At 46.6% G+C, this 19,313-nt stretch overlaps 1 protein-coding gene across 1 annotated transcript in view; it reads right to left on the bottom strand.

Moving 5' to 3' along the window:
• TRANK1 (tetratricopeptide repeat and ankyrin repeat containing 1) overlaps window positions 1–19,313 on the bottom strand; it is a 276,987-nt gene that overhangs the window by 195,839 nt on the left and 61,835 nt on the right. Inside the window, exon 3 of the mRNA XM_075315070.1 lies at window positions 17,096–17,222. Coding sequence (XP_075171185.1) covers window positions 17,096–17,222 — 127 coding nt within the window. The remainder of the gene's footprint in view (window positions 1–17,095; window positions 17,223–19,313) is intronic.

Below are 19,313 nucleotides of genomic sequence, written 5' to 3'. Positions count from 1 at the left end.
GAGGGGGAGGAAACCCTGCGCCTTCTCTTAGAAGGACGGGGTCTGGGATCAGATGATGAATCCTCCGTGAGCTCTGATGGACGGAGGTCAGAGGATAGGAGTCCTCTGTCAAGAGTATTAGAGGCACCCTGAGAGGGGGGCTGATGCATATTCATCAAAGTCCTGGACAAAAGCCCCATGGACTCAGCAAATGACTGGGATATGGACCTAGAAAAGGACTCTACCCAGGCCGGGGGTTCAATCACAGGTGCAGCAGCAGCCTGAGAGACCACTGGGGGTGAGACTCCAGGCTGTGGCACCGCCAAGTTAGAGCAACCATCACAGTGTGGATAAATGCTCGGCTCAGGCAGCAGGAGCTTACATGCAGTGCATGCAGAATAAAGCTTTGGAGCCTTGCTCCTTGTGTGAGACATGCTGCTGGAGTGGGGGCTTTGCAGAGAATGAACCCCAGGGAGAATATACAGAGGTCCACAACCGGAGACCGGCTGTGGCTTACCAGACCGCTGAGCGCGGTGTTGTGTGCCCTCCAGATCCCGAAGCCCGGTCCCCCAGAGCGCAGCACCTCAGCAGAGATGCAGAATGCAGGATGTCCCAGAGCAGAGTGAACTCTGCCTAAGAAATGGAGGGGGTGGGACATGGGGCGTTCCTATAAAAGAGCGGGAACTGGAGGGCTATAGAGACCTGCAGGGAAGGAGGGACGCCCCAGCAGTGGGGAGTGTCCCTCCCCTGTGTAGAATGGCCGCCGGGAGGAGACGAACCTGTCCCTCTGCATGAGTGACATGCAAGGGCAGGAAAACGAAACTAGGCCTCCGGCGAAGCCGGGGCCTAAATTTAAGCGGCGAGGCCGACAAGCAGGCACCATCGGCGCGGTTCTCAGGCAAAAGCTGGAGAACCCGCCGGAAAAGTTAAAACAATCACATACAGCATACTCTCCCCTTACAATAAAGAACCGGGACCCCCAACATAAACGTCTCAGGTACTTAGCTGCTGAGACGCAGGGCCATGTCCCTGGGGATGAGTGCTCCGGTCCAACAGAATCCTCAAGGGGCTGTGGATGGAGACCGGACTCCTGCCAGGCATGGAGACCGTGCTGGCTCCCACTTCAAGCCAGAGCCCAGAAGGGATGGTGAAGGAGCGCGGCATGTAAGGCTTCAGCCTTGTAAATCAACCTTAACAACACCGCTGACACAGTGGGGTGAGAAGGGACATGCCGGGAGTCCAGACATGGACCCGCTTTTCTTCAAACTCTTTCCAAAAGTCAAACAATCAGATGAGAATGCATGTGTGGATGTATGACCTCCTGAACACAAAGCGATAAACTGGCTAGGACTGGCTACCAGGGGGTGTATAAGCTCAGAGGGAGGAGCTACACTTTTAAGTGTAGTACTTTGTGTGTCCTCCGGAGGCAGAAGCTAAACACCCATGGTCCGGGTCTCCCAAAGGAACGATAAAGAAATATACCATAGTATTCACAGTTTACTACCGTATTTTTTACTGAATCAAGTCAGGGTTACCGTCAGTTGCCAGGCCTAGATTAGGGACAGTAAAAATATACCGTAGTATTCGCCGTTTACTACCGTATTTTTTACTGAATCAAGTCAGGGTTACCGTCAGTTGCCAGGCCTAGATTAGGGACAGTAAAAATATACCGTAGTATTCGCCGTTTACTACCGTATTTTGTACTGAATCAAGTCAGGGTTAGCGTCAGATAGTTTCGGGCTCTTAGTAATTTATTTTTACTGAAGTCTGTTTAGTTTTTTTTATTTTACCAAATTCTTTTTTATTTTATATTTTCATCTTTCTAATTTTTTTTCTTTTCTATTTTTCGCTTCATCTTTCTATTTTTTTCTTCTATTTTTTTCCTCTCTTCTATTCTAATAAATAAAAGTTTACACCAAACACACACACACACACACACACCCCTGAATAAAATTTTGATATTTTACACACAAAAAATAAAAATGTCCCGCTCGTGCCAAAGACGGTATTCGGCGGAGGAGGCATATGACATTGCTGCCTCCAACAACAATAGTGAGGGAGTGGATCCCACCTTCCTGTATTCCTCCCACTCCTCCAGTGACTCTGAACCCCCACGCAGACACAGCAGGACACAGCGCCCCATTAGGGACGTCCAGCACAAGGGACGCCCAACCCAGCACGAGGGACGCCCAACCCAGCACTAGGGACGCCCAACCCAGCACTAGGGACGCCACACCCAGCACTAGGGACCCCCTTTGGACCTCACCTACTGAACATTATGAGCCACAGATTCCTAATTTTGTAGCGCAATCAGGAATACAATTTGATAGGGATGGTCTCACAGAAATTAAAGTCTTTTTCTCTGAGGATTTTGTAAATCTTATGGTGGTCCAGACAAATTTATACACCCAACAATGATTTGCCCAAAATCCTACGCTTCATCATTTGCTAACTATACTCCCAAAGATGCAGTGGAAATGAAGTTTTGGGGCCTGGTTTTTCATACTGGGTTAGTGAAGAAGCCAGAGCTTCGCCAATATTGGAGTGTTGATGTTTTCTATAACACTCCAGTATTCCGCATGGTTATGGGCCGGACACGCTTTGAGGCTATAACCAAATTTTTGCATTATAACGATGATGCACAAAGTCTACCCCGAGATGACCCCAACTTTGACCGACTTTTCAAAGTTAGGCCAGTCACCAATCACTTCGGCAACAAGTTTGCTGAATTGTATGTTCCCCAAAGAGAGATTTTTGTGGATGAGGGGAGGCTGGGATTTCTTCAGTACCTGCCCAACAAGAGGGCCAGGTGTGGAATCAAACTCAATAAGCTGTGCGAGAGTACCTCAGGGTACACCCTCAAGCTAATAGTTTATGAAGGGAAGGACTGACGGATTCAACCCCCTGAATGCCCCCCTGTCCTGGGAGTGAATAGGAAAATTGTGTGGGATTTGGTGCATCCATTTCTGGATGTTATCACCTCTATGTAGATAACTACTACACCAGCATCCCACTCTTCAAATCCCTTTCTGCGAGAGATACCGCAGCTTACAGTACTGTACGGAAAAACCAGAAGGGCTTCCCTAAGGCTGCTTTCACACATCCGGTTTTTGCTGAGCGGCACAATCCGGCGCTTTGCAGAAAAAACGCGACCTTTTTTGCCGCTGGTTGCGTTTTTTTCCGCATAGACTTGCATTAGCGCCGTATTGTGCTGCATGGCCTTGCGTTCCGTCCGTTTTTTGCCAGATGCGGCATATTTAGCACATGCGGCGGCCGGATGGAACGTTGCTTGGCACGTTTTTTTGTGCGGCGGAAAAACCACATTGCGCCGAGTGCGGCATGGTGCATAATGAAAGTCTATGCACGCCAAATCCGGTAGCATGCATCAAACGCCGGAAGCATGTACCGGATTCTGTTTTTACTTCTGAGCATGCCCAGAAGTGATTAATTCATTGCAACCAATCACAGCTGCCGGTGGGCAGGTCTATATCTTGCAGTAAAATAAAATTTAAAAAAAACGGCGTGTGGTCCCCCCCCAATTTTGATACCAGCCAGGGTAAAGCCACACGGCTGAAGGCTGGTATTCTCAGGATGGGGAACTCCACATTATGGGAAGCCCCCAGCCTAACTATCAGCCAGCAGCCACCCAGAATTGCAGCATCATTATCATCAGATGTGACAGTCCCGGGATTGTACCCGGCTCATCCCGAATTGCCCTGGTGCGGTGGCAATCAGGGTAATAAGGGGTTAATCATGGCAGGCGTCTATGAGACACCCCCAATGATTAACCTGTAAGTGAAAGTAAATAAACACATACACCCGAAAAAAATACTTTATTTGGAATAAAAGACAAAAAGACACCCTCTTTAACCATTTTATTAAAATCCACAAATACCCCTCCAGGTCCGACGTAATCCAGAGGTCCCGCGACACTCTCAGCTCTGCTACATGAAGCTGACAGGAGTGGCAGTAGAACACCGCCGCTCTCTATCAGCTCCATGCAGCAACTGAAGGGAGTCGCGCTGTCAGCGGGGACGTCACTAAGGTAATGCCGGGGTGTGTGCGGTGATGGTGCGTGCCGGTGTATGTGCGGTGATGGTGCGTGCGGGAGTGCTGGTGTATTTGCGGTGATGGTGCGTGCGGGAGTGCCGGTGTATGTGCGGTGATGGTGCCTGCGGGAGTGCCGGTGTATGTGCGGTGATGGTGCCTGCGGGAGTGCCGGTGTATGTGCGGTGATGATGCGTGCGGGAGTGTCGGTGTATGTGCGGTAATGGTGCGTGCAGGAGTGCCGGTGTATGTGCGGTGATGATGGGTGCGGGAGTGCCGGTGTATGTGCGGGGATGATACGTGCAGGAGTGCCGGTGTATGTGTAGTGATGATGCGTGCGGGAGTGCCGGTGTATGTGCGGGGATGATGAGTTCGGGAATGCCGGTGTATGTGCAGTGATGGTGCGTGCGGCAGTGCCGGTGTATGTGCGGTGATGATGCGTGCGGGAGTGCCGGTGTATGTGTGGGGATGATGAGTGCGGGAGTGTCTGTGTATGTGCAGTGATGGTGCGTGCGGGAGTGCCGGTGTATGTGCGGTGATGATGCGTGCGGGAGTGTCGGTGTATGTGCGGTGATGGTACGTGCGGGAGTGCCGGTGTATGTGCGGTGATGGTACGTGCGGGAGTGCCGGTGTATGTGCGGTGATGATGCGTGCGGGAGTGTCGGTGTATGTGCGGTGATGATGCGTGCGGGAGTGCCGGTGTATGTGCGGTGATGGTGCGTGCGGGAGTGCCGATGTAGGTGCGGTGATAATGGGGTCTCTCGCTCTCAGCCTTTAAAAAAAAAACAAAAAAAAAAACGGATCCGTTTTTTACCAGATCCGTCACATTAGTTTTTACACAATCAGAGACGGATCCGTTGCATCAGGCACAAACCGGATTGTGCCTGATTGCAAAAACCTGATGTGTGAAAGCAGCCTAAGATGCTAATTGGGCAGCTGCTCAGAAAGGGTGAGAGCAGAGCCCAATGTAGCAACAACCTGCTTGTGGTTAAGTACAAGGACAAGAGGAACGTCCTTTTTTTTACCACAATCCATGGTGATGGCAGCACCCCCACCACTGTAAGAGGTACCTCTGCACAAGTCACGAAACCAGACACTTGTCCTGGGGTACAAAAAAAATATGGGGGGAGTTGATCTTTCTGATCAAGTCCTCCATCCCTACAGTGCCTTGAGAAAGAATAAGATATGGTACAAGAAGCTGGCTGTGCACATCATACAGATGGCACTATACAACGCTGTCATGATAGCACGATGTACTGCACAGACCGGTGCTTTCCTTCCGTTCCAGGAGGCGGTGATCAAGGCCCTGATATTTGGAAGTGAGAGATGAGCGGGCCCCAGTACCTCTGGAACTGAAGATGCTCGTATTGAACCAGGGAAACATTTCCCAGGTGAAGTCCCTCAAATAGCAAGGAAAGGAAGGTCACAAAATTGGTGCCCGGTGTGCTACAAAAGAGGGATACGGAAGGAAACCATTTGGCAATGTGACACCTGCCCAGACAAACCTGGCCTTTGTATAAAAGACTGCTTCAAACTGTACCACATATCCATGTCCTACTGAATTTATTTATACACAACTCACATTTGTAAATCTGATGTAATCAATCCAACTCACATATGCCAACCTGATGTACTCTACACAACTCACAAATTCCACCACATACCAAGAAATTGTAGCTCAGTTCCATGAAGCACGCAGACCATGCCATCAAAGGCTGAGCATCAAAACGTCATTCCTTCCTTTTGGAGCTCTGCCGTGCGCCCAGACAGTAGTTTAGCACCACATATAAGGTGTCGGTGTAATCAGAAGAAATTGCACAATACATTTAGGGGTCCATTTTCTTTTGCTATCCATGTGAAAATAAAATATTTTGGAGGTCAAGCAACATTTTTGTGGGAAAAAAACAAATTTGTTTCATTTTTGCAGCTCAACGTTCTAAAATTCTGTGAAGCACCTGGGGCTTCAAGGTGCTCACCACACATCTACGTAAGTTCCTTGGGGGGTCTAGTTTCCAAAATGGGGTCACTTGTGGGGGGTTTCTATTGTTTAGGCACATCAGGGGCTCTCCAAACGCGACATGATGCCCGCAGACTATTCCATCAAAGTCTGTGCTATAAAATGTCACTCCTTCCATTTGGAGCTGTGCCACGCGCCCAGACAATAGTTTTCAATCACATATGGGGTATCAGCATACTCAGAAGAAATTGCAGAACAAATTTTGGGGTCCCTTTTCTCCTGTTACCCTTGTGAAAATAAAAAAACATTTTTGTGGAAAAAATTAGATTTTTTTTATTTTCACGGAAAAACTGTGATGCACCTGGGGGTTCATGGTGCTCACTACGCATCTCAAAAAAATTCTTGAGGGGGTCTGGTTTCCAAAATGGGTTCACTTGTGGGGGGTTTCTACTGTTTAAGCACATCAGGGGCTCTCCAAACGCGACATGACGTTCGCTAATGATTCCAGTAATTTTGTGTTTGAAAAGTCATTTGGCGCTCCTTCCCTTCCGAGCCATGCCGTACACCCAAATAGTAGATTTTTACCACACATGAGGTATCTGCGTACTCAAGAGAAATTGTACAATACATTTTATGGTGCAATTTTTCCTGATAACCTTGTGAAAATGCAACATTTTATGGCTACAATTTTAATTTTTTCCTTCCAGATTGCTTTGGTTTCTGTGAAGCACCTAAAGAGTTAATAAACTTCCTGGATGTGGATTTGAGCAGTGTGAAGGGTGCAATTTTTAGAATGGTGTCACTTTTGGGTATTTTCTGTCACCTCGGCCTCTCAAAGTCAATTCAAATGTGATATGGTCCCTAAAAAAATGGTTTTGTATATTTTGTTGGAAAAATGAGAAATTGCTTTTCAATTTGAACCCTTCTAACTTAAAATTAACAAAAAAATTAGGTTTCAAAAATTGTGCTGATGTAAAAGTAGACATGTGGGAAATGTTATTTAATAACTATTTAGTTATTTTGTATATAACTCTCGGATTTATAGGCATAAATTTCAAAGTTTGAAAATTGCAAAATTTTCCGATATTTGTACAAATAAACGCAAAAAATATCATCATAATTTTACCACTAACATAAAGTATAATATGTCACAAAAAACAATGTCAGAATCGCCAGGATCAGTTGAAGCGTTGCAGAGTTATAATCTGTCAAAGTGACACAGGTCAGAATTGCAAAAAAATGGCCCGGTCATTAAGGTGAAAACCATGTTCTGGGGTGAAGGAGTTAAACACAGTCATCGACGGGTTAAATATGCCTGATTTATTATATATAGCTGGATCATTTTATTGTTAATGAAGGTTGAGGCCTTCGTTGGGGACTCCAGAATTTCCTCCCAGTCATCCTCTTGTATGTTCGGGACCAGCAGCTCCCACTTCCAGCTATCAGTTGCTGAGATTCATTTCCTATAGATAGTAGGTAGGTGATCAGTCTTAAGGCCTGAGAGCACAAGATCCCTATCAAATGGAAAGAAGATATTAAAGTGGCCCCTGACATATTCTGCATATGTTGCTGAATCGCTGTTCTAAGCTGGAGATACCTAAAGAAGTGACACCTAGCAACATTAAATCGGGCCTGGATTTGGTCGAAAGATAACAGAACATTGTGTTCATATATATCACTGAGAGCAAGAGCGACGTGTAAGCTGCAAAATGTGGAAGATGGGTGGCTCAGTAATACAGGGAAATACACATTCTGCCATAAGGGCATTTCAGCAACGGTTCCTTAAAACCACACTACTTTCTTGGTCTACCTCCAGACTGGTCTTGCCAATTTGAGAAGTGGTAACATGCCGGATGTGCCCAATTTGTCTGTCTTCAGAAATCCGAGCAAGCATTTTGTTCTGGCCCCCTGAGCAAGATTGATGTCCGAGTTTCTGAGACAGGATCCGGGCATCCATGAGGATAGTGCCTTCAACTGGCCAGACAGATAATACATGTAGAAATCCAGTAGCGCCTTCCCTCCCTGTTGTTTGGATCTGTGCAGTGTGGTCAGTTTTAGTATGGGTCCTGCATTACCCCATATAAATCCGCATAGTAACGAGTTCAATGATGAGAAAAAGGATTTAGGGACTGGAACTGCACTATGTTGAAGAACATAATTGAATTTAGGGAGTAAGATCATTTTCACTAAATTGATCCGCCCTGGGACAAAGAAGGGAATTTTGTTTACTTACCGTAAATTCCTTTTCTTCTAGCTCTAATTGGGAGACCCAGACAATTGGGTGTATAGCTACTGCCTCCGGAGGCCACACAAAGTATTACACTTAAAAGTGTAAGGCCCCTCCCCTTCTGCCTATACACCCCCCGTGGGATCACGGGCTCCTCAGTTTTAGTGCAAAAGCAAGAAGGAGGAAAGCCAATAAACTGGTTTAAGCAAATTCAATCCGAAGGAATATCGGAGAACTGAAACCATTCAACATGAACATGTGTATACAAAAAAACAGGGGCGGGTGCTGGGTCTCCCAATTAGAGCTAGAAGAAAAGGAATTTATGGTAAGTAAACAAAATTCCCTTCTTCTTTGTCGCTCTATTGGGAGACCCAGACAATTGGGATGTCCAAAAGCAATCCCTGGGTGGGTAAAATAATACCTCGTGATAGGGCCGTAAAACGGCCCTTTTCTACAGGTGGGCAATCGCCGCCTGAAGGACTTGTCTACCTAGGCTGGCGTCCGCCGAAGCATAGGTATGCACCTGATAATGCTTGGTAAAAGTGTGCAGAATCGACCAGGTAGCCGCCTGGCACACCTGCTGAGCCGTAGCCTGGTGCCGTAATGCCCAGGACGCACCCACGGCTCTGGTAGAATGGGCCTTCAGCCCTGAGGGAACCGGAAGCCCCGCAGAACGGTAGGCTTCAAGAATTGGTTCCTTGATCCACCGAGCCAGGGTGGATCTGGAAGCTTGCGACCCTTTACGCTGACCAGCGACAAGGACAAAGAGTGCATCCGAGCGGCGCAGAGGCGCCGTGCGGGAAATGTAGATTCTGAGTGCTCTCACCAGATCCAACAAATGCAAATCCTTTTCACATTGATGTACTGGATGAGGACACAAAGAAGGTAAGGAGATATCCTGATTGAGATGAAAGGGGGATACCACTTTAGGGAGAAACTCCGGAATCGGGCGCAGAACCACCTTGTCCTGGTGAAACACCAGGAAGGGAGATTTGCATGACAGCGCTGCTAGCTCGGACACTCTCCGAAGAGACGTGACCGCTACTAGAAAGGCCACTTTCTGTGAAAGGCGAGACAGGGAAACATCCCTCATAGGCTCGAAAGGCGGCTTCTGGAGAGCAATTAGAACCCTGTTCAGATCCCAGGGCTCTAACGGCCGCTTGTAAGGAGGGACGATATGACAAACCCCTTGCAGGAACGTGCGTACGTGAGGAAGTCGTGCTAGGCGCTTCTGAAAAAATACAGATAGCGCAGAGACTTGTCCCTTAAGGGAGCCGAGCGACAAACCTTTTTCCAACCCGGATTGCAGGAAGGAAAGAAAAGTAGGCAATGCAAATGGCCAGGGAGAAACTTCCTGAGCAGAGCACCAAGCTAAGAATATCTTCCACGTCCTGTGGTAGATCTTGGCAGAGGTTAGTTTCCTAGCCTGTCTCATGGTGGCAATGACCTCTTGAGATAATCCTGAAGACGCTAGGATCCAGGACTCAATGGCCACACAGTCAGGCTCAGGGCCGCAGAATTCTGATGGAAAAACGGCCCTTGAGACAGCAAGTCTGGCCGGTCTGGTAGTGCCCACGGTTGTCCTCCTTGGTGGTTGATGTATGCCACCGCTGTGGAGTTGTCCGACTGAATTCGGATCTGCTTGCCTTCCAGCCACTGCTGGAAGGCTTGTAGGGCCAGAAACACTGCTCTGATTTCCAGAACATTGATCTGAAGGGTGGACTCTTGCTGAGTCCACGTACCTTGAGCCCTGTGGTGGAGAAAAACTGCTGCCCACCCTGATAGACTCGCGTCCGTTGTGACCACCGCCCAAAATGGGGGTAGGAAAGACTTTCCTATTGACAATGAGGTGGGAAGAAGCCACCACTGAAGAGAATCCTTGGCCGTCTGAGAAAGGGAGACGTTCCTGTCTAGGGACGTCGACTTCCCGTCCCATTGGCGGAGAATGTCCCATTGTAGTGGACGCAGATGAAACTGCGCGAAAGGGACTGCCTCCATTGCTGCTACCATCTTCCCCAAGAAGTGCATGAGGCGTCTCAAGGGGTGCGACTGGCCCTGAAGGAGAGATTGCACCCCTGTCTGTAGTGAACGCTGTTTGTCCAGCGGAAGCATCACTATCGCTGAGAGAGTATGAAACTCCATGCCAAGGTATGTTATCGATTGGGTCGGGGTCAGATTTGACTTTGAAAAGTTGATGATCCACCCGAAACTCTGGAGTCTCCAGCGCAACGTTCAGGCTGTGTTGGCATGCCTCTTGAGAGGGTGCCTTGACAAGTAGATCGTCCAAGTAAGGGATCACAGAGTGACCCTGAGAGTGCAGGACTGCTACTACTGCTGCCATGACCTTGATGAAGACCCTTGGGGCTGTCGCCAGACCGAAAGGCAGGGCTACGAACTGAAGGTGTTCGTCTCCTATAACGAAGCGTAGAAAACGCTGGTGCTCTGGAGCAATCGGCACGTGGAAATAAGCATCTTTGATGTCTATTGATGCTAGGAAATCTCCTTGAGACATTGAGGCGATGACGGAGCGGAGGGATTCCATCCGGAACCGCCTGGTTTTCACATGCTTGTTGAGCAGTTTTAGGTCCAGAACAGGACGGAAAGACCCGTCCTTTTTTGGCACCACAAACAAATTGGAGTAAAAACCGTGACCTTGCTCCTGAAGAGGAACAGGGATCACCACTCCTTCTGCCTTTAGAGTGCACACCGCCTGCAGAAGAGCATCGGCTCGGTCGGGAGGCGGAGAAGTTCTGAAGAATCGAGTTGGAGGACGAGAACTGAACTCTATCCTGTACCCGTGAGACAGAATGTCTCTCACCCAACGGTCTTTGACCTGTGGCAGCCAAATGTCGCCAAAGCGGGAGAGCCTGCCACCGACCGAGGATGCGGAGAGAGGAGGCCGAAAGTCATGAGGAAGCCGCCTTGGTAGCGGTTCCTCCGGCTGCTTTCTTTGGGCGTGACTGAGCCCGCCAAGAATCTGAGCTCCTCTGATCCTTTTGGACGAGGAGAATTGGGACCTGCCCGAGCCTCGAAAGGACCGAAACCTCGACTGTCCCCTCCTCTGTTGGGGTTTGTTTGGTCTGGGCTGAGGTAAGGATGAATCCTTACCCTTGGACTGTTTAATGATTTCATCCAATCTCTCACCAAACAGTCTTTCACCAGAAAATGGCAAACTGGTTAAGCACTTCTTGGAAGCAGAATCTGCCTTCCATTCCCTTAACCACAAGGCTCTGCGTAAAACCACGGAGTTTGCGGACGCCACTGCCGTACGGCTCGTAGAGTCCAGGACAGCATTAATAGCGTAAGACGCAAATGCAGACATTTGAGAGGTTAAGGACGCTACTTGCGGAACCGCCTACCGTGAGATGCCACAGATCCGGGTACCACAACCTCCTTGGCCAGTCTGGAGCGACGAGGATGGCGCGGCGGCAGTCGGACCTGATCTTGCGTAGCACTCTGGGCAACAGCGCCAGAGGTGGGAACACATAAGGCAGTCGGAACTGCGACCAATCTTGAACTAAGGCGTCCGCCGCCAGAGCTCTGAGATCGTGAGACTGTGCCATGAAGGCCGGGACCTTGACCTCCTTCGCACAAAGCATGAAAACTGAGGAGCCCGTGATCCCACGGGGGGTGTATAGGCAGAAGGGGAGGGGCCTTACACTTTTAAGTGTAATACTTTGTGTGGCCTCCGGAGGCAGTAGCTATACACCCAATTGTCTGGGTCTCCCAATAGAGCGACAAAGAAATGATAATTTGCTACTATAGGACCCTTTCAATAACACTCTTCAATATCAGGGGCTGTTGGAATCTACTGAAAAAGTACCCTATAAAATGGACATACTGCACAATGTCAAAACGACATTGATGTGTATGTGTTCTGTCTTCTCTCACTTCTTTTAACCACTTTAGAGTTCGGAAACCCCTACATGCTGCCCACGCTCTATACACTACTGCATACCTCCCAACCATCCCGGATACAGCGGGACAGTCCCTTTTTTGAGCCTTTGCTCCCGAGTCCCGGCCATGAGGTATCTATCCCGTGGCTCCGCCCACCCACTGTAGCCCTGCCTCGCTGTTTCTTCCCTCTATCCAGTGACCAGACCTGAGCGCGCTACATGAAACTCCTGTGACTGTGTCAGGTATGACTCACCCCCGGCACCAGTGCCGACATCCCCAGCCCTGGAGCCTGCGCTTCTCTCCAGCTGTTCTCTCTGACTCCCCGTGTGTTTGCTTCTCACTGCTGCAGACACACGGGGAAATCAGGAAGCTGAGGAGAAGACCGTGCAATCAGCACTCGTTTCCTCTCCTGCAGTTAGCATTGGTGAGTAATATGCAGAGTTAGCATCTGCCAAGACTTCTATTAGTTTGCCGAGCACATGGTCTCCTGCCTGCAGAGCTGCTGGGTCCTAGCTGCCCAACAGATTCAGCTCTGCTTTATCCTGGCTGCCCTACTAGTTAAAGGTAACCTGTCAGGTGCAATATGCACTTAGAGCCAGGAGCAGTTCTGGGTCCATATTGCTAATCCCTGCCTAGCAATCCCTGTATACACTAGCATAGATAAAGATCTTTAGAAAAAGTATTTTTAAAGATCTTATATCTTATGCTAATGAGCACGAGAACTAGTCCCAAGGGCGTTACTTTGCTTGGCTAGTCAGCTCACATAGCATGTTAGCATGTTATTACACCCCTGTATGAGTACTAACATGCTATGTGAGCCGACTATCCAAAGCGAAGTAATGCCCTTGGGACTAAGTCCCCGCACTCATTAGCATAAGATATGAGATTTTTAAAAATAATTTTCTAAAGATCTCTTTATCTATGCAAGTGTATATAGGGACAGTTAGGCAGGGATTAGCAATATGCACCCAGAACTGCTCCTCGCTCTGAGTGAATATTGCACCTGACAGGTTCCCTTTAAAAAAGGAACCTGTCACCAGATTTGGTGACCATAAGCTGCGGCCACCACCAGTGGGCCCTTATATACAGCATTTTAACATGCTGTATATAAGAGCCCAGGCTGCTGTGTACAAAGTAAAAATCACTTTATAATACTCACCTAAGGGGCGGTGCGGTGCAGACTGGTCGGATGGGTGACAGGTTCCCTTAAATCTCTGTTGGACGGGCTGTCCAACTGGTTCTTCTCTGCTGGATCCTGGCTGCCCAACCGCTTCAGCTCTGCTGCGTTCTGGCTTCCCAACCGCTTCAGCTCTGATGCATCCTGCCTAACCCCTGTGGCTCTGCTGTGTCCTGACTGCCCAACTGTTTCAGCTCTGTTGCATCATGGCTGCCAAACTGCTTCAGCTCTGTTGCATCCTGGTTGCCCAACTGCTTCGGCTCTGCTGCGTCCTGGCTGCCCAACCTCTTCGGCTCTGCTGCATCCTGGATGCCCAACCGCTTCGGCTGTGCTGCGTCCTGGATGCCCAACCGCTTCGGCTCTGCTGCGTCCTGGTTGCCCAACCACTTCGGCTCTGCTGCATCCTGGCTGCCCAACTGGTTTACCTCTGCTGCGTCCAGGCTGTCCAACCGGTTTAGCTCTGCTGCGTCCAGGCTGCCCAACCATTTAGCTCTGCTGGATCCTGGCTGCCCAACCAGTTCTGCTCTGCTGGATCCTGGCTGCCCAACCAGTTCTGCTCTGCTCCATATTGGCTGCCCAACCAGTTCAGCTCTGCTGGGTCCTGGCTGTCCAACAAGTTCAGCTCTGCTTCGTCCTGGCTCCCCAACCAGTTCAGCTCTGGTCTGTCCCGGCTGCCCAACCAGTTCAGCTCTGCTGGGTCTGCCTTATTAAAGTCAATCTTCAGTGTAAGAGGAGAAAAAGGGGTTAAACCCATGCAATCCGCCAAATAAGATGTAGAGAGGTTGATAGATTAATCACTCTTTTACTCCATAGGTCTACGCGTTTCAAGGTACAGAGACCTCTTCCTCAGGATCAGAAAATCAACATGAATGTTGATTTTCTGGTACTGAGGAAGAGGTCTGTACCTTGAAACACGTAGACCTATGGAATAAAAGAGTGATTAATCTATCAACATCTCTACATCTTATTTGGCGGATTGCGCGGGTTTAACCCCTTTTTCTCTTCTTACACTGAAGACTTCTGCACGTGGGGCCGCGGCAGCCGCCATTATCCTATGCTATCTATGGTGGTTGTGACCCTTCACAACCATTTTGGGTGAGTGTATTATTTTACATTACTAACCTGTTATTTATCGGGTAAAACCCTATTACGCTTCTTTCTTCTAGCACTATTATTAAAGTCAATAGCCACTTCACAGATCGTGCTTAAATCCTATTTTTTTAGGGCTTCACACAGAAGACCCTGACGGAGCAATTGATGTTTGGCAAAAATACAATGTGAACATAGCCTTAAAGTGACAGGTATTATCTCTCCAATAATAGCACAAATAATAATGTGACGTTGGTTAATTGGGGTTATCCATCCAGGACTTTTGGATTTTTTTTCTTAAGGGGCTAAGAATTCACAGACAAGTAGTTGTTATCTACCTGCCTGTTCTGCGCAGCGCTGATGTGTGCCGACTCAGAGCGATCACAGACGGTTCCTGATGGTGATTCTGCAGCTTCATTTGACCTCACTGTGGAGAGGTGAGGGTAATGCTTCCCATGATCACAGCAGAACAATGAGTCTTCTCTAATTGCTTCTTTTAAAGGCCCTGTCACGCACACAGATAATTCTTTGGCAGATCTGTGGTTGCAGTGAAATCATGGACATATTGTTCCATTTGTACACAGCTACAAACCTGGCACTGATTGTCCACAATTTCACTGCAACCACAGATCTGCCACAGATCTACCACAGATCTACCACAGATTTATCTGTGTGTGAGACAGGGCCTTTACCCCTTCACCTCGGGAGATTTTTCATTTTTTTCTCTCCTTCTTGCAAGAGCCGTAATTTTTCTATTTTTCTGTCAATTTTTCCATATGAGGGCTTGTTTTTTGCGGGACGAGTTGTACTTTTGCATGAAATCATTAGTTTTACCATATAGTCTGCTGGAAAATGGGAAAAAAAATCCAAGTGCGATGAAATTGCAAAAAAACCCCGCGATTGCACAATTGTTTTTGGGATATTTTATTCACCGTGTTAAATATATGGTGAGGCTGACAGGTCAGTAGGACGCCTCATGTCAGTACGAGTTCATAGATAACAAGCATACTTTTACTTTTATCTAATGGGTTAAAAAAATTTTGAAGTTTGTCCCTCAAAAAATTGGGCTTTTTGCGCTATTTTCCGAGACCCATAGCGTTCTCATTTTTCAGGATCTGGGGTTCAGTAATGGCTTATTTTTTGCATCTTGAGATAACTTTTTTAGGGATACAATTTTTGTGTAGATGCTACGTTGTGATCGCCTGTTATTGCATTTTACATAATTTTTGCGGCAACCAAAAACCGTAATTTTGGAGTTTGGAATTTTTTTCTCGCCACACCACATACCAATCAGATTATTTGATTTTATATTTTGATCTGGCATTTCTGAACACGGCGATACCAAATATGTGTATATATTTTTTATTTTTTAAACAGTTTTATTTTCAGTGGAGCGAATGGGTGTGATTTGAACTTTAAGGGGTTTTTTTGCTTTCATATTTTTAAAAACTTTTTTTTTTACTTTATTTATTTATTTTACTAGTCCCCCTAGGGAACTATAAGGATCAGAAGTCTAATCACTTGTTCTTTTCTGTTGATCTAGGCTGCACAGCTCTGATCAGCAGAAATGCTTCTTTCCTGTCAGTGCCAGCGCTCTGTCAGATCTCACAGGAAATATGTCATGGTAGCAACAGGAGTCATCACGACTCTGAGCTACCATGGCAACCATCATCTCCCAGTGATTGCGTCACAGGGCTCCGATGGCAGCGGGGAATGGCGTGGCCATTTAAATCACGTTGTCACATTTTGACAGCGTGATCGAAGTGAAAAGCAGGCTCGGGTGGATCATGGATCCACTTGCGCCTGTTAGCCCCACATGTCTGTTATTCAAATCAGAAGATGTGTGTGGGGGGGGGGGTCACCACAGATTCACCACAGCAGCCAGCAGTAATTACCCCGACATTACCAAGCACAAACTGGGGTCGTAAAGGGGTTAACCAAAAGCACAATGTTATTAAAGATAATTTATCTAATAGAGTAGACCTGATATGTAATGTGCAGCTTTTACATAGTGTAGATTAAAGTGTCAGATCTGCTTTAGAATAGAATTTTGTAGTTTTAAAATGTTCTAATTTAAAATAAATACTACCAAGTTTGCATTAAGAATATTTTATATTTTTTCTGTTTATAATTATTGTTTATAAAACAATGTGATCGGCAGTGCTGAATGGGTGTGGATGGGGAGTGGTTATGGGTGTGACTAGTTTTGAAATGGGTGTGGTTAGGGGGCGTGGCCTAAAATTGCTGCGGCGCGCCGCACAGTTTGTCCCTCTTTCCTTTCTTTGAAAGTTGGGAGGTATGCTATTGTACACAACATATACGCCGGCTGCGGACCTGTCACAAGAACGCCGGAAAAGCCACCTTAGAAAAATGAACGCCGGCAGATTCCTGAATCAAGTTTTGGCTGCACCGGTGTCTAAAAGATCGGGACATTACATTTTGATATAGTCTTAAGTTTTTTTTCATAACGCTCTAATCATATATTATATTACACTGGCAGAGCCTGGTGAGAATCATCTCTAAAATGCAATTACCAGTCTCTCTAAAATGCAATTACCAGTCAGGACATTTCTTACAATTCTCTCCCAGCAGATTTGGAAGAGGTATATATTAAACATTCTTAACATATTAACATGCACAGCTTTTGTATACACCAAAGACACTTTTGGGGGGAGGGAGTACAAAGATCAGCACCAGGCCAGTAGCCAGCATAACGGCTCACCTTAAGATAAGATGGACACAACTGTATACTTTTCTCTGCAGACAGAAATGCCTCTCCCCATTGTTGGAGTTTAAATAGGGCATTGGCGCGGTTGTTCCAAAGTATGGCCATTTCTCTTCTAAAATCTCTGGAAGAAAAAAAAAAAATAAAAAAAAGTTTGACTCCAAGGTCTCAAACTCCAATGCAAATAAAGGATCGTAGGCAAGTCAGATCGACTGATACTGTACGACAAGGACATGCACCTTACAGAAGGAATGGATTATATACTGTATAACTTCTGCCCAAATGTTGAGACTGACGTTGGATTAGTATATTTGCATGAAGGCATAGATGTTCTTCTAAGTTTCCTTGGAACTGTCATGGCAGGTTCCATAAATGTAATGCTACATAGAAGACTGTGTGCAGATGGCCAAGGTGCCACATTGAAAGGCTAAGTTTACAAGAGCATAGAAAATATCCAGCAAACACCCAGAAAAAAAAAAAAACAGATTGTGCAGTATTCATTTTTATACACCATAAGTGAATACAAATACAAAATACAGTTCAGTACGTTAATAGTTAAATCGGATATTAGAGGTGTGATCCAAATAAAATTATTTTTGGGTGGGTGAACCGGTAGACCTAAATTGGCGAGTCTCAATAGAAATACGGAAGATACTAGTGCACACTAAAAAAAGTCATCTACCTGCCTGAATGAATTACTTTGGTCTGAGTTCTGCCTGTGTTTCCACAGACAGCGCTCGGACTGAAAATACACTTGGGTGAACTTAGACACACAGCCACTATATGAAAGTCACAGCAGCTTTTCGCGGTATTAGAAATTCACAGCAAATTGATAGTTGTCTTTAGCCGCTCACTAACTGCTTTGTGTGACCCTAACCTTATTTTAATACAGCATACAAGCCAAACAGATATATAGAAAAAGGTAAAAAGATCAGAAAATCAACAAGGGAATTAGAAGCAATGTAAATCGAAAAGTTGAATTGTTTGTTATTTTAAAGAGATAACACATGAGCATGGAGACTTTTGTGTGTACGTAGTCTTTTTTTTTTTTATAAGGCTATTGATTGATTTTTATAGGGAAACGGAGAAAAAAGGAAAAAAATATTTGCTATTTATCTGCAGCCAAAAACTGTTGTAAACATGTGCGATGTCAATGACGGAGCAGCGGGGAGATTACGATAAATGAGCTGCATCATTTTCTAACTGCAAGCGCACTTCCAATTAGATTGCTGCACTTGTTTAAAATGGTATTTACCTGCAGAATATTACTAAGGCGGCAGGTAAATACCGTGGCTTCTGCCGACAGGTTCCCTTTAATTACGGAATAAAATAACAGCTGCAATCCACACAAGATTTCTCACAACGGAGTGTATTGCTGTGGACCCCAGGTAGATACATAAAAATCAGTCCTACCCTAAGGGCTTGTGCACATTACTTATTTTTGGTCCAATAGCTATCTGACAAGAAAATTGGACTAGTATTATTCAACAGCGCCTTGCACACGTCCCATTTTTTTTTTTTTACACTGTGTGTGATTTAGTTCTGTAAATCGGATCGTACTTGGCCACTCAAGTCTATGGGTCTGTGGACTTGGAGACATCAGAGTGTGTTCTGATTTTCACAGACTTACAGAATGGAGAAGAAGAGACGTTCCTTTTTAATTCTTCCCACATCCGTCAAAAACAAATTCCACAGTAATAAAACTCAGAACAGAGTGATTAGCATAATCAGACTGTTTTTTCTCAAATGGAGAAAATATGGTCATGTGACCCTAGCCTAAGAAAGAATTCAGGCAAGCACATCAAGGGTGGTCATATTGTCGATGCAGGTGTATAGGAGCCCTAAAATAAGGGAGTGAAAATTGTGGCCACATCTATAACTCAGGATCAACATAATCAGAAGCCAGGAGATCAAGAGGCGTCACCACATTGCAATAGGCTGCTGCTGGCCCAATGGAGAAGTCAGCACATGATGAGGGAGAAGCCGGTCACTGACATCTGCTATACCGAAGCACAGCAGGGAGGGAGTCGCTCAAGCTGACACGTATTTTGGGAGTCTGTCTACCTCCACTGCTTTTATCTGGTTTTTTTTCTGGGTGGAGAGTGCAGACACTAACCGCTAAAACAATACAAGTTAATAAACAGGAAGTGAGTGTATTCTTGCTGTGGATCGGTGCTTGTGGAGTGCTGTGACTTTGAATTTTGGGAACTTGGCC

The sequence above is a fragment of the Anomaloglossus baeobatrachus genome, chromosome 6 (assembly GCF_048569485.1).
Source record: "Anomaloglossus baeobatrachus isolate aAnoBae1 chromosome 6, aAnoBae1.hap1, whole genome shotgun sequence".
Classification (NCBI taxonomy): domain Eukaryota; kingdom Metazoa; phylum Chordata; class Amphibia; order Anura; family Aromobatidae; genus Anomaloglossus; species Anomaloglossus baeobatrachus.
The sequence above is the reverse complement of the archived record's forward strand: the minus strand, read 5'-3'. Positions and strand labels throughout refer to the sequence as shown.